General features: G+C 47.1%; 1 protein-coding gene across 1 annotated transcript in view; it reads left to right on the top strand.

The window, feature by feature from the left end:
- LOC126487621 (uncharacterized) overlaps nucleotides 1-15,503 on the top strand; it is a 178,778-nt gene that overhangs the window by 80,202 nt on the left and 83,073 nt on the right. Inside the window, 7 exon segments of the mRNA XM_050120553.1 lie at nucleotides 111-311; nucleotides 1,140-1,258; nucleotides 2,582-2,810; nucleotides 5,845-6,047; nucleotides 8,446-8,601; nucleotides 10,800-10,893; nucleotides 11,680-11,817. Coding sequence (XP_049976510.1) covers nucleotides 111-311; nucleotides 1,140-1,258; nucleotides 2,582-2,810; nucleotides 5,845-6,047; nucleotides 8,446-8,601; nucleotides 10,800-10,893; nucleotides 11,680-11,817 — 1,140 coding nt within the window.

Below are 15,503 nucleotides of genomic sequence, written 5' to 3' on the forward strand. Positions count from 1 at the left end.
AGTTTGGGCATCTCTCTTCGGCCCAGGACTTGTCAGAAGCCAGAGTGGAGCTTCCCATCTTCTCTGCTGGCACCAGAGCTATTGTTCCCTGACCATAAATTTATTTTCAGCTTCTAGAGAGTTACTTTGAAGCCTACCAACACACACTGGACACCGAAGAGCGCTTCGCTTTGGCACAAGCTGTGACCGACATTATGCACCGACGCCCCAAGTTTGATCTCAGCTGCTCGTATTTCACTAAGGCCTACCAAGATGACTGTACCTGCCTGAGGCTTCACCGGCAGCTAGTGAGGGGCATCCTCAACCGTCAGGTGAGTAGAGCTCCAATGGCTCCGTCTGAGAAGACCATGGGAGACATAAGTCAGGCATCAGAGTAGCTTTCTCTCACTGCAGGTCCAGAATCTGGGTTTTCTGGGCAGAATGTCGATTTGTAAACTCATTCGCACTTCTGAATTACAAGCATATAACTGAGGCCTTCAAGGGAGGTTCCTAGACCTCAATGGCCGTTAATGACCCACAAGGAATTGAGGACATTGTCTCTTATGAGATCATAGAGTTAGCGTCAATAAAAGGTGCAACTTTCCAAGATACTGGTGTATAAAACTGTGGGTTTTTTTTCCCCATGTAGAGAAGATTTTTGTTTGGCTAGTTTTGTTTGTTTGCTTTGGTTTCGGTTTCTGAGACAAGGTCTTAAGCAGTAGCCTAGGTGTGCCTCGAACTGGCAACCCTATTTTAGCCTAGCTCAGAACTGTGGTTCTAGATATGCACCACCACACCCGGCTTTTGTTTTTTATATTTTATATTATTTTTTGAGATAGACTTCTACTCTGTGTCCTGGCTGGTCTGAACCTCTCTGTAGACCAGACTGGCCTCAGACGCACAGAGATCCACCTGTGTCTGCCTCCCAGGTACTGGGATTGAAGGATGCCGCTGGGTACAGCTTTCTTTTGCTTTTTCAAATTGGTTGACTTTCCTTTCCTTGGCTGACCCTTGACTGAGAGACCAGAATGTTCCATTGTAAATAAGTCTTCAAAACCGTATCTGGGCGAGAACTAGCAAAGCGACAGAAGTCGAGGGGGGTTATCCACTGGTTCTGGCTCATGGCTCAGGTCCATCCTGGGAATATTTATTCTCTGTAGCTAGAACATCAGCGGGAATACGTGCGGACGCTCTGGCGAGGGGATCAGCCCGCCCTCAAGACATTCGGACTTCCCCTGAACGTAATTCACAAACAGTTTGTTTCCAGCAACAGCAGCTGGTAAGTTGTTGTTGCCTTAGGCATTTCAGTTTAATCTCTTCTAGATCCCTTAAGGATGCAGCCTTGAATCAAAGTAGTAAGCGTTAAAGGACCACTCAAGTGTATGTGGAAGCGGGAGCCGTTGAGTTGTGCTCATGTATCTGTATCCGAAGCCTGTGTGTGTTTTAAGTTTCTCCGGAAGGAATTTCTTTTCTCTCACAGAGAACTGTCTCAGATGAACCTCTGGACATCACCCCTTCAGAGAGCAGTATTCTATTTCCGGAGACCACCCTGAGTGGGCACACATTTTTCCCCTCCCTCAATGTGATTACTTCCTTCTCCCATTCCCTCCTGCCTTTAAGTTAGAGGGAATGGTGGGGTGACAGACCCCAAGTAGAGCGGGATAGCCTGAGATCAAAATCTCCCTGTTGCCTCCCCATGGTGGGGAGTAACCGTCTTGCTTCTCTCAGCACCCGGCACATACATTTGAGGATACAAATGTGAGCACAGGCGTGGCCCTGAGCTCCCACAAGTGCACATTGAAGACAGCTTTTATGGAAGAGGCCTCACAGTAAGCTAGAGGCAGCGTACTATAAGAGCTGACAGCTAAGATTCTACCTTCTTAAGAAAGAGGTCCAGCCCACACCCTGCCTTTCCCCCACAGACCCCTCACGGCCCTGATGTCTCCACCATGGCAAGCTCGCCACCAGCTGTGTGTACATTTTGCTATGGAAGGGATCTGCTGTTCAGGAAATGGGTTTTGGCAGAGCGGGCTATGGTTAAAATGAATGCTAAAAAGCTGTCCGAGTCTCCAAACCCGCTGTGATTTGCTTGATCGAGGCTTCTTTCCAGGTTTTGAGCAATATGCTTTAAGATCTAGGCGTAAGAGAAGCTTGTTTGCACAGACTCAGCTGGAACTAGCTGTGCTCTTCAGCTTTAAAGCAGGAAGACCGTTGACTTGTTCTGTATCCTTTATTTCCAAAAGCATAATCCACAAACAAGTGTCTTACTGATTTTTGTCCTCGTGTATTCTAAAAGACAATATCCTTATAATGCATGCGGAGGAGTCCGGCCACATATAGAGAACTTAAAACTTGTCTTTGCTCATTAACATTCGGGGAAAGGAAAGGAAAATACGTCAGTTTCTTTCCACTTTCCAGGGCCCGTGGTAAAACAAGGAGCACACTGCATTATCTGGTCAATTAGTTCCCCAGTCTTTAGAAGGCCCTGGACCTATAGGGGCTGTGTTATCGCTCTTTAAAGATAGAAACTCAGATATCTTCCCCCGAAAGATAGCTCTATTCTTTGTTGTGAAAAATTAAGTCATTTCTTCTCTTCTTCAAGCCCAACCTCAGAAAATGTCCATCTGTTGGAGTTCCACCCTTCCCTGGGTCTGGTTGGGCTCATCCCTAAAGCCCTGGAGCACCTGCTGCGTGAGGCTCGCCACGCCCACAAGCCTGCATCACCCAGTGGGCTCGCCCAGCTGGAACAACGCATCTTGCAGCTCGCCCTGGACCTGTGGCTCACCCCGGCCAGGCCCGAGGCCTGGTACAGCGCACAACTCCAGAGAGATGTGGGTGTTTTCTGCCAAGACAGTTGGGTACTTGGCAAAGAGAACGTTTCCTTCCAGATGTTTCTGCTTAGCTCTGTTTTGCTGTTTGGAGCTTTCCCCCTCTATTTGGCCAGAGAAAGAACACAGTCCCAAACCTTGCCAATATTTTTATGTGATTTCTGTTTGGGACAAAACTTCTAGCTAATATTTAAGGATGTCAGTATAATTAAAATTAAAGGGAAGATTGCATAGGTATGTGAAAATTTTTTCTCCTTTCTCATGGGCTCTGTAGTGATACACAGTGTGTTTGTGTATTGGGGAGAGTTGGCGGTACACTGGAGAGGCATAATGGTCGGTGTGTCAGACTAATGACTGCACTACCACAGCCAGCCTGTGAAGAGCTTCAAATTAAAATGAGTTCTTTCTTCATCTGCTACAGTTCTCTACGCTTTTATGTTATTTTAATAAAGTTAAAATTGATTGTCACTTAAAATTTATTTTAAGACTGGAAAGATGGCTCAGGAGTTAGGAGCACTTCCTGCTCCTCCAGAGGACCAAAATTCCTCTGGAGGCCAGAAGAAGATGCTGGGTCCCCTAAAGTAGTGCCTGATGACTTAGGTCCTGTCTTGTACTTGTATTTTCAATCCTTTTCTTTTTCTGCTTTGGATTTAAGCTTTAGAATGCTGAGCTGGGGCTTCTGAACTGATCTTGTTCTACAGCCACTTGTGATATAATGGAGACATATGCTCACATAATGGGCTTAATTTCACTTCCTTGCTACTTACTGAGATTGTATGTGTGTTCTCTCTGTATTCATATATATTTTATTTGTGTGTGAACCTATGTGAATTTATGTGCACTATGTGGATGCAGGTGCTTACAGAGGCCAGAAGAGGGCCTCAGTGTCCTTGAACTGGACCTAGAGGTGGGTGTGAGCTGCCTGACAAGAGTGTTGGGAGCCAATCCTCTGTAAGTGCAGTAAGTGCTTAGTTTCTCAGACCTCTTTCCAGCCCTTGTTGAGATTGTTTTGAATGCATTTGGTCACCAGCTATAATTGGTTTTTTAGGGGGGATTCTTTTTGGTTCACTTAACTGAGAAAATAGTTTCACTTCTACCCACTTACACAAGCTTTAATTAAACAGGCCTTTAGCTGTTCTCTATCTTATTTTCTGCAAACGTTTTCTCATTTGTCTTTTTTTTTTAACAAAACACTTACTTTTGCATAGTTGAATCTATTGGCCATTTGCATTGTGATTTTCTTTCCTCCTAAACATAGAAAGAAAACCTCCCTTCAAATGTTTCGTTTGTCTCATTTCATCTCAATCTTAAGGGCTTGATTTAATTTTTAAATATTTGACTTTTTTCTGCTCACTGGAATTAGTGTACATGGAGTGAGGTGTGAGGCAGGAGTTGGAATTTTCTTGAAGTTATGAGCCTTTTGTCTTACTTCTATTTAATATTCTTACAGAGTCTTGTAGTACCATATTTAATATTTGATTAACAAAACTCTTATAAATTACAGTGCCTGTCTGGGGTACTCATCTAGTCTCCTGCTGATGTCACAATTTTAATTATTATTTTTTTTAAAATACAGTCACAATTGAGCCTAGAAATACCATTTAAGGTAACCTTTTGTATTAGGTTAGAAAACGGATGCAGTACTGCCCTCTGAAGACATGCAGGGATTTAACAGCTGTCTTGGCTATCACAGCCAAAGACTTGAAGAGCCTGGAAACCACATCTCCTGTGGACAAGTCCTTTGCTAGTTATATAGTAAAGGAAGATGGCACAGCCTGCGGTGTAAACCAGAAAAAGTAGATTAAGGGTCCTCGACCTAGGTCCTTCCGGAAAAGGGCACATTGGAAGACAGTGGAGGTGTGAGAGCCTAGATGGTCACTAAGGCAGAGGGCATTAAAGGTCACTTGAATGTCCCCAGACCACATAGGGCCTGGGAGCGAGGGAGCAAAGTGAGACAGGGGTCCTGTGATGCTATAGGACATGGGACAGGGACGCTAAAGTTACTACAGAGTGACCTTGTAAAGTTTGCAGATCACAGAGGCCAGGCTTGGCTCAGGCTCACAATCTCATCTACTCTGGAGGCTGAAGCAGGAGGATTCTAAGGTAGAGGCCAGCCCAGGCAACTTAATGATATCTTGTTCCAAAATAGAAATAAAAAGTAGCTCCCTAGTGGAGCGCTTATCTAGTATGAGGCCCTAGGTTTAATTCCCAATGTCCTCCAGCACACACAGGTTTAAAGGCTGCTTTAGGTTTCTCATTGCTGAAGAGTAGTAGTACCTTCGAGTCTTCCTTGGGGAGCTGGTGGAAATGAAAGCGAGTTCATATGTGTGGAAATGCTTGGAAATTTTGAAACTGCAATTAAAGAGGCTTATAGAAATTGTATATTTCCGGGACTGGGAACAATGAGGGGAGGGGAAACTGTAACTGGGATGTAATATATGGGAGAAAAATAAACAAACAAATAAGTAAATAAACAAACAGAGGAAAAATATTGTTGGCCACCAAAACATTTTTTAAGTTTTTTTTTTATTTTATGTGTATGGATCTTTCTTCTGCATGCGTATGTCTGTGTACCGCATGCCTATATATGGTGCCTGTGGAAGCCAAAGAAGGCATTGGATCCCCTTGTTCTGGAGTTACAAGTAGTTCTGAGTTGCCATGTGGGTGCTGGGACTCAAACCCAGGTTCTCTGGAAGAGCAGCTAGTATTTTAACCACTGAACCATATTTCCAATTTTTACATATTTTTTTAAATTAGTGACTTTTATTTCTATTTAGTTCCCCCTCCCATTTTTCGTGTTTCAGCAAAAACATCTATAAAAACAACATTTACCACCATAATAAAAAAATACTTCTGTGTGTATTTAGTTTTCACACCCCCCTGGGCAGCCCTATTAAGAAGTGGTTATTTATTGGTGTCTAGTAGGTGGCCCAGGAAGTGATACCTCCAGGGTCTGTGCCACTGACAGTATTTTTTCCTTCTAGTACACGTGAAGTTTCTCTTTTTTGGGTTTCCAAATTCCTCGGTTTGCTTTCAGCTCTTTTCAGCTAAAGTGATGGGTGATCCCTTCCTCGTGGAGGAGGTGGGCCTGCTTGCGCTCAGGTCTGCTACGGAGGAAGGGCAGAGACAAGGCCCAGATTTCCACGCACTGCTCCTGGAGATGTTCTCGAAACTTCTGGAGATCCTGAGCCTCCGCCACCGACTGATAGAAATGACTGTGGGGAGCGCATCCTTGGCTCGGTGAGTGGGGACATGGAAGGTCTTGGGGACGAAATATGGGGGTCTAGGTCTCATGGTCTCAAGTCTTGCCGTTTGCTCCCTAGGGCAACCAGACTGGAATGGTCACCTTGTTCCTTCCTCTCCTCCCAGGCTCCATATGAGCCTCTCTGGCCATCCAAATGGCGGGAGTCTCCCAGTGGGTACCCACACGGTCTTCCCAGTCAGTGCACGTCCTTGTGCTTGGATGTTTAATATTGGTTTGTCAGATTTCCAACACAAAATCTCTGCCACGTTGTTAACTGGGATATCCCGCGACCCGGTACTGTAGTCTGTGCTAGTGTACGGACTACCTGAGACTGGATCTTTTATAAAGAACAACGATCTGTGTCTGATACTTCTGGATGCTAATAAGACCAAGGTCCACATCTGCATCAGCCCGAGACAGAAGACAGACGGCCAATAGAGCATGCTCTTGTGTATGCTTGTAGGTGGTGTGGGGAGAGAAACAGCAGGGGAGGAGAGAGAGGAGGGGGTAGCAGGGTGATGTCCTGTGTCATCAGGACCCACTTCCACAATAACTGGCCTGCTTCTTCACTAACAGCTGATCCCTCACAACCAATCGTCTCTTTAAAAGTCTCTGTCAGCTACTCTTGTGTTGGGGATTAGATTTCTACCATGTGAACTTTGGGAGACATCTAAGCCACAGTCCCTGGGTCCTGAGCCACACCAGACAATCAGGATTTTGGGTGAATTTTCTCTTGCATACAAGGAGGTTGATTACTTTAGCAGAGGCCCTGGAGACACAAGACTGTGCTGTGGCAACATCTGGGTCTGGAGAGGGCTAGGGGCTCAGTCGGTCAGACAGGAGAGGTGCTAATAAAGCCTGTTTCAGGTTTTAGTAGGAGACAGTGCTAAGACCTTCTCAAAGACGGAGACTGTAAGGAACTAGAGGGTTTGTTTCCAATACACATGGCGCTGTTCCGATTCCCATGGGAAGTCCTGCAGGCACAGACAGCCCAGCTATCCACCAGCCACTGTAAGACCTGCTTGATCACGTCTTTATGGGACTGGGTATTATTTCCTTAAACTCTTAGACTCTCCCTATGAGAGAGATGAGAACACTTCATTAGCAAGGAAGTAGGGAGTTAGAATAATGAAGTAATTAGCCTCAGATCGCCACATTAGAAAGTAGTAGTAGAAACAGAAACCGAGCTACTAGTCAAACTTACTGCCTCTGGGACACTACTCTCTACAATTTGTGAGCCTCTCAGGGGCTAGTAATGTAAAAGTTACCCATGATATATTATACTAATGATACTCTTCTAATTTGAAAAGGCACTTTGGGAGCACAGCAAAGGGAATAATTTATTCTTTCTAAGTGGATCAGGAAAGCAGCCGGGGAGATGAAGCTGTGGATAGAACTGGGTCCCTCTAAAACTCATGCCACCACGAGTTACTACCTTAAGTGGGAGAGTCTGTTTAAGAAATAGCCAGTTGAACTGGAGGTATTGAGTTGGATCCTCATCCAGTAGACTGTTGAATTCCTAAGAGTAACTTCAACATGGACCACACAGACGAAGGTGGGGAGAAGACACCATCTACAACTAGGGAATGAGGAATGGGGCAGCTCTCTCATTCAGAGCCCTAGAAGGAACCAATTCGCCTACATCTTGATCTCTGAGCTGAGAGACAGTGGATTTCTATGTTTAACACGCCAGGCACTTGATGTGTGCCTGTGATATTTTGCGACAGCCCTGGCACACTGATTCAGGGCGAGAACTGGCTTAAACCAGAAGTATTGGGAGAAAGGGAGAGAATCATAGATGTTTAAGGCTGAGCTGATAGAGGGACATCTGGATGAAGTCAGAGGTGATTTGGGACAGGGCTGAAGGTCACCGAGTCTCACATGAGGAAATGGTTTTAGGAACTGGATGTAGTGCGTGAGGAGAGGACCAGGGCTAGAACCCCAGGCCACATCTGAAGGGAAGTCAGTGAAGCCCGGGAAGGGTGGTCATGGGGCAGAAGCATGGCCAGTGAGGGAGAGGAAATAGGGGTGCTCTCCAGGAAGGGGCTGAGGGCTCTGGAGGGGAGAAGAGGCAGTGAACATTGCTCTGAGGGAATATCAGTGACCTCATGAGGGTCCCAAGCAGAAGAGTCACTCCACGGGAAGTAAGAGTTGAGGTGGTACCCAAGCACATCCCCTGCCTCAACTCTTCCATTGTCTGCCTGACCTAGTAGGAAGTGCTGCACAAGATGGTCCTGGGTCGTTTGCTTCCCATAATGCTGGGCTTGCCCTGGTCTGATTTTGTGTTCCTGCTTAATCTTGTGTGTTTGCTTCCTCATGACTTAATTGTCTTTCAGAAAAAAAAAAAAAAAACACTAACAAATGTACCCTTGCCCCTACCTAACCCCCTTTAAGGCTGTATAAGGAGTTGGCACAGGAGATGGGTTTTGAAGAATTCCATTTGTACCTGAGGCCTGTTCACTTTGAGTTTGCATCACACAAAGACAAAATGGACCCTCCCCCTCCTGTCTTTATGACGTCTTTGCTGGAGGACAGCAGTCGAGTGGACAGGTGAGCACCCCGAAGATGAGAGTGTTTTCATGGTGCAGGGTAACCCAGTGAGTCACGCACGTGGGGATACGTTTTAAAATTCTCTTCCTTGGATGTAATCTGCCACCATGCCCTTTCTTTCTTAAAAAGGGGGAAAAACGACATTTCAATCAAAGGTATAACTGGATCTAAAAACCACAGAATCAGGTTGGGAAGACCAGAGTTCGGATCCCCAGAACCCATGGGAACACCTCATGGGCATGGTGGCCCACCGGTAATTCCAGCCTCAGAAGGTGAAAGGCAGAGACAGGTGCTCTCCAGAGCACGCTGGCTAGCTGGAATTGCTGTATCTGTGAGCTCTGGATTTGACTGAGAAGCCTTGCCTTACTGAGTAAGGGGAGAGGTGATGGAGATAGCCCCTGACATCAGCTTTGGGCCTCTACATGTGTGAGCAGTCATCCCTACACACATACCCATATCCATGCAAACTTGCATACACATATGGATAGCCACACACACATGAAAATTGAAGAAGAAAATAAAGAGAAGCGCATGAAATCATGGAGACCTGGGAGAACCAGGTCAGAGACTGCAGAGGAAACCACAGCTTCCTGGTTTCTCAGGTGACCAAAGGGCGTGAGGACCGGCCTCCTCTCTCACTTTCCCTGACAAGGAAGAAGTCACCTCCATTTCTGCATCTGTACCAAAGGGCACAGAGCTCACAGGCAGACATATTAGTTTCCTTCCTTGGAAACCAATCCCAAAGAGTGCAAGTGTCTTCTCAGTGACAGATATTATCTGCTCAGCTGTAGTTAGGAGCCTCTCTTTCCTCTCCATTGGAGGACCAGCTTCCCCTTCCCCCCACTTCTTTCCAGAGTCTGTCTGTCCTTTCTCCCAGGGCCCCAGCTCTGGCCCTGGAGATTCCTGGCACTGGCTCTGCCCCACAGAGGAAAATAAAAATCTTTGCTAATATAGATCACTGCTCAAAATTTGACTCAGATGTGTTGTTAGGTTAGCAGACTCCTCAGAGCATGGGCCGGAATGAAAGAGGTTAGCATGACAGGAAGCTATGTTGGTTTCTTACCCCCTGAAAATCAGGGTTGCAATCCTCTTTACTGGATGAAGCAAGGCTACTGCCCCACGTGTGCCTCAGGTTACTTAGCAGCATTCTTGACTTCTACTGGAAAGATAGCAATAGCAACCTCTGTCTTCCTTCCTCTCTTCCCCCTCCTCCCTCTTCCTCCTCTTCCTTCTCTTCTTCCTCCTTTTCTTCTTCCTCCTCCTCTACTCCCTTCTCCTCCTCAACCTACCTACCCCTTGTTTGTTTCTGACAATTGAAGATGACTCCATTATTTGACTTTGCCAAATTCTTTGAGGGAAATTTTCTCTTGCTCTGTTTCACCTTACGGGCTAAAACAAGACCAGCATTGAAAGGAAGGAAGGGTGGCGCGGCCTCACGTAAGGTCAGCCTCCAACTGCCAATGTGGAGCCATGCTGTATTTTATACTTCTGGGGGAAATGGCTAGAGTCCACCTATTGGCCCAAACTTCCTGTGGCCCTGTGACCTGGGCAAGTAGTGACTGGACCTCCCAGGAATGTCCAAGCTTGCTTCAAGGGAAGAAGAGCCTTCTAGAAGGGGTGATTTGTGCATTTAGAGAGCTTGCAGCTTGACTTACTTTTACATATGTCTGTTTCCTAAAGTTGTCACTCGGGAGTGACAAAGTAAGAGTAGCATGCAGGCAACATGATACAGTGATTCACCCTTCACAAAGCACATGCGTGCATACCAACTTCACAGTTGCCCTGATACTACAGTAGCTAACAGTCCCATCCGAGATGAGAAAACAAAGAATGATCAATACTAAGTTACTTGCCGGAAAGTCCCATCTTACAAAGGGCTGTGCCCCAAGGCCAGAACACTGTGTAGAGAACGGGTTGGATGGCTGCTGGAGCCACAAGAGGGCAAGAAGTAGATGCAATTTAACAAAAGAAGGGGTTCTTGGGGGGCGGTCCTGAGCAGGTGTGGTCAAGAAAGTAAGAAGGAAAGGGGGTGATGAAGAAAAGGTAACGTCTCATAGTATGGAGTGGTTATCAAGACCAAGTCCAGCTTGCTGCTACTGTTGACATCCTGGGTCTGGCCAGCTGCCATCCTGTGCTATGAGATAGGCCTATCGTGAAAGGTGTGTCAGGACAGGCCAGCTCCACCTGTCTCCTTCCAGGTACTCCCCCACTGCCCTCGACTTAGCCATCGCTGAGCTGGGTGACAACCAAATTGGCAAATTCAGCTGCTATACACAAGACGCCATCCTCAAGGTAAATGATTTGTGTATGTCCTTAGAAAAGATGCTAAAATTTGAAAAAGAAGCTAAAACAAAGCAAAGCGATTTATTCTCCTGTTCTCCAAGCCTTACCTGACATCATGGCACACACCTGTAATCCCAGCACTGGGGTGGGGTGTGGGGGGATGGAGGCAGGAGGATTGGGGTTCAAGGCCACTCTCAGCTACACAGCAAGTTTAAATTTGAGGCCAGCCTGGGCTACATGAGAACCTAATCCAAACAAAAGAAAAGCTTTCCTTTATTATTAATAATGCTGGCCTTGTGCAGGCCTGGCTTGTGCCATGAGGACTGCAGCCCACATATAACTTCTGTTAGAGATGAAGAGGAAGCTTTTAGAGTATGCACTTGTTATTGGGGCTTTCATCTATCTTTTAGAGCCTGGTGCTATTTTTCACCTTTGCCTTAAATACCTTTGCTCTTTTTTTGTGGATATTTTTTCTTGGTGACTTCAATCTAATCCGGGCTTTTGAGAGCCAGCTTCAGAGCCCCCATGATTTATCAGAGCCCTCCCCTGACCACAGGGGAACTGCCTGGTGTCCACCAGCAACAAAGCAATCCAGACCTGGAGGCCGCCTGTCTGATGTGTACCACTGCCCGGGCAAGAGCAGGCGCAGTCCTACAGCTGAGTAACAGGAAGCCCAGTGTACCCCTCAGTTCTAGTCCTGGATGTTTTGGCTGTTTAAGGGAGCCATGAATCCCACCATCAGCTTCTCCTCCCTCTGAGAGCAATCTCTAACACGTTTGTATTCTCTTGCTATAGCTCTTGCTCCATTCGGGAGTGGAAAATATGCAAGTGACCCTCACCTGCCAAACTGCTCAGAAGAATGCTTTGATGGTGGCCATTCAACAGGTGTTCTTCTATGACATCCCTGCAGTAGACAGTCCTGTTGATACCAAGGTCAGCCTATAGGATGGAGAAGCCAGAGGCTTGCTGCCCCTGCCAACAGCTAAGGCCAGCGTCCCATTTCCCTGTCCTTCTCTCCCACTTTCCTTTCTCTTTTCTCTCTCCTCCTCCATCTCATCTCCCTCCCTCTCTGCCATCTATCACCATCCCTTTCTGATCTGAGCCAGGAAAACAGATGCAGTTTCTCATACTGCACACTTCAGACACAGACTATGCCTGTGGCTTCAAAAGCCATGCGCACTGCTCCCCAACAGCAAGCGGTAAATTCTGTATAAGGGCAGTCTGGGACTGCTCATAACCCATTCAGTGATGACGCTGTGCACCCGCGGGTGGCTGCAGATCCCGGAGGTTAAAGGGCTTCAGCACCAAGCAACACTGCTCCCTTCTCAGACCCAGGCACAAGTCTGGATCTCTGGAACTTCTGATTGGCTGACTGCAAATTGGGGTTCCTGGGACTCCTTCCGCAAGTTGCTAGGGTTCTCAGAGAACGGAGGGAAGCACACTACAGTTTATGACAAAGTCTGCTCAGAAGGATATAAACAGACAACCAGGTGAAAGACAGACCCCTGAGGCAAAGCCTGAAGGGTGCTGGATCAGGAGCTGTTTTCCCCCACGGTGTTGGGTGCACCATCCTCCTGGAATATGGAAGGGTTCTGGGTCCAAGGGCTATTGTCCCCATAGGGTTGGGTGCGCCATCTTCGTGGCGTGTGGAAGGGTCACCCTTTCTTGCAGGCCTCTGACTGTCCAGCTGTTCTGAGGTTTTCCATCCTCTGCCCTTTGGAAAGACTTATTGCATGGGCCAGATTGGTCATGTGACCTACCCAGGGGCTAGGACAAGAATGTGGAAAAGTAACTAGACAGAAACGACGTCATCCTCTTGGAAGGAATTAGGTGAGAAGCTGACTAGGGGAGAGTTCTCCTCAGATCTTGTCTCCTCAGGATTCAGCCAAGGGACAGCGATATTTTAAGCAGAAGTTTATTGAGCAGAACGAAGCAGAGGGCAATTCCTCCTAGAGAGAGATTAGATTTGGGCTCAACTGAAAAGTGAGACGGGCAGTGTGGTGGCGGGTGAAAGAGGGTTTAGAAGCCCGTTGGGGTCTGTGTTTTAACTTTTATTGCCAGGGGTCAGGATATTTATGAGGTAAAGTGACACCAACCCCCTCATCCCCCACAAATCAAGGCAGACCTCACCTCTCTTTTACAGTATTTCTTTCAACCTCCGCTTGAAAAGTTCTTGCAGAAAGGGGACACCAAAATCACAGTACCAAAATCTTCTGGTGAAGCCGAGGTCCTTTGATGATACAAAACCTACACCAATACACATGTGGGAGCTAGAAAGTTTCCTGGAGCCTGAGTTTCTGATCTAATGGGAAGAACTTTCAGTGTTGCTTCAAGGATATTTCACCAGCAAGAGGCCTCTTGACCCCCCTGAGACACAGCTGTTATCTAGAGCCTGAGGGTCTAAGTCTCATCTAACCCAGAGACCTGGTGACCAAGACATAGCAGCTGGGGCTGGTAACCCCAACCCAGATACCTGGTGACCAAGGCACAGCAGCTGGGGCTGATAACCCCAACCCAGATACCTGGTGACCAAGCATAGCTGCTGGGTCTGGTAACCCCAACCCAGATACCTGGTGACCAAGACACAGCAGCTGGGGCTGATAACCCCAACCCAGATACCTGGTGACCAAGGCATAGCTGCTGGGTCTGGTAACCCCAACCCAGACACCTGGTGACCAAGGCATAGCTGCTGGGTCTGGAAACATTACGTCTAACCCCTTGCCTACACAGCTACCGGAAGACCCCACAAGGCCTGTCCGTCCAGACTCTTCAGTACCCCCTTCCTGAGGGCCTGGGGCCTGAGTCACTTCTGCAAAAGGGTGACATCTACTCTTAAAAGGCCGATCTGGGTGTTTAAGACTAGGGTTTCTTTGAACTCTGCAGAAGGAAATTCCAGATTCTTTGGCCCGCCTTGGAGCAAGGAGCAGATGAAAGGCCGGAGGAAGATTGGGGTGGAAGGTGAGGACACCAGCTTGCTCTCAGGGGCCTGTTGCAAGGCTCGAGGGCCTCAGGGTTATTCCAGCTGCTTAGGCGATAACAAGGCCTTGTGGGGGTTGAGTCAAGAACCCCAAGCAACATGAAAATGCGCATCTATCATACACCGTTTCCTTACCTTCCTTACTTCCTGCCCCCTTAGCTTCTTTGCTGTTTGTGAGTGGTAACCAGCTGATGTTTCCCTGGTAGATTACGCTAAAGTACTGACTGGCTAGACTCATCTGGACAAAATGTACCAGCTCTCAACCTTTCCTCTGTAGATAGAGTATCCCATTGTTTTCTTGTTTAGCCTTCCTATGATTCTTCTGGAAAATGCAGGTAGACACGTTTGATCCTTTTTATTGTTTGTTGTTGTTGTTTGTTTGTTTGTTTCATTTTAACACTGTAGCTAGTGGTGGAGGGGCCAGTGAACACACCGCAGTGACAGTGTAGAGGTCAGAGAAGATCTGGTAGGAGTCAGCTCTCTCTCCCTACCACGTGGGCTCTGGATGGAACTCAGGTCTCAGGCCTGATGGCAAGTGCCTCTACCCACTGGGTCATCTTGCTGGGTCCTGATTCTTTTTTTTTTTCCGCAAAACCACCACTGTGTATATGCCCCTTTCTCTCAGAGTTTTGAGGATTTTGTGTGTGTGCGTATGTGAGAGGGGTGTTTGTTTGTTTTGTGGTAGAGGTGTAATAGAACATAAAATTACTCCTTTGAAGTGGCTAATTCGGGGACTGAACAGATTGCCCTAGCAGTAAAGAGAACTTGCTGCTCTTCCAGAGGACATGAGTTCTGTTCCCAGAGCCATACCTCTCTGCTCACAACTGCCTGCAGCTCCAGTTCTCAAGCCTCTGATTGCTGTGCTCTCCTCAGGAAGTGGGCTCCTTAGATACACACACACACACACACACACACACACACACGGCCTCCTCAGATACACACACACACACACACACACACGGCCTCCTCAGATACACACACATACACACACGCACACATGCACTTCACACACACGGCCTCCTCAAACACACACACACACACACACACACACACACACGGCCTCCACACACACACACACACACGTGGGCAGACACTCACAACAAACACAGGTTCATATACACATAAGCAAAAAAATAAAAGTTTCAAAAAGTGGCTGATTCGATGTTTTTTAGCCTATTCATAGGACCATGCAACTGTCATCACCGGTTTCCATTTAAAAATACCGTATCATTTTCTAAAGAAACCCTGTACCTGTGTGACCACTCCCAAACCCCCTCCCCTCGGTCCCTGGAAACCACTACAGTACTTCCTGCCTCTGGACTTACTGTTCATGTCAATGTTTCATATGTGTGGCCTTTTATGTTTGGCTTTTTTTTCACTCAGCATGATGTTTTCGAAGTCCATCTGTGCTACAGCATCTATTATACGTCACTCCTTTTTATTGCCGGGTAATACTCTGTCGTGTGGAGACAAAGTCCACTGCATCTCATCTAGCCACTCTCAATGAGTTGCCGTTCCTTTTCGGCTATTAGGAGCCGTGCTGCTGTGAGCATCCACACACAAGGCCCAGAGCAACTATGCCCAGTGATTAAATCCTGAGTGACTCTTTGTGGCCCAAAGAACAAGACCCAGTAGCCTCAGT

This window comes from Alexandromys fortis, unplaced genomic scaffold, assembly GCF_014885135.2.
Source record: "Alexandromys fortis isolate MF-2015 unplaced genomic scaffold, M_Fortis_MF-2015_v1.1 scaffold_175, whole genome shotgun sequence".
NCBI lineage: Eukaryota > Metazoa > Chordata > Mammalia > Rodentia > Cricetidae > Alexandromys > Alexandromys fortis.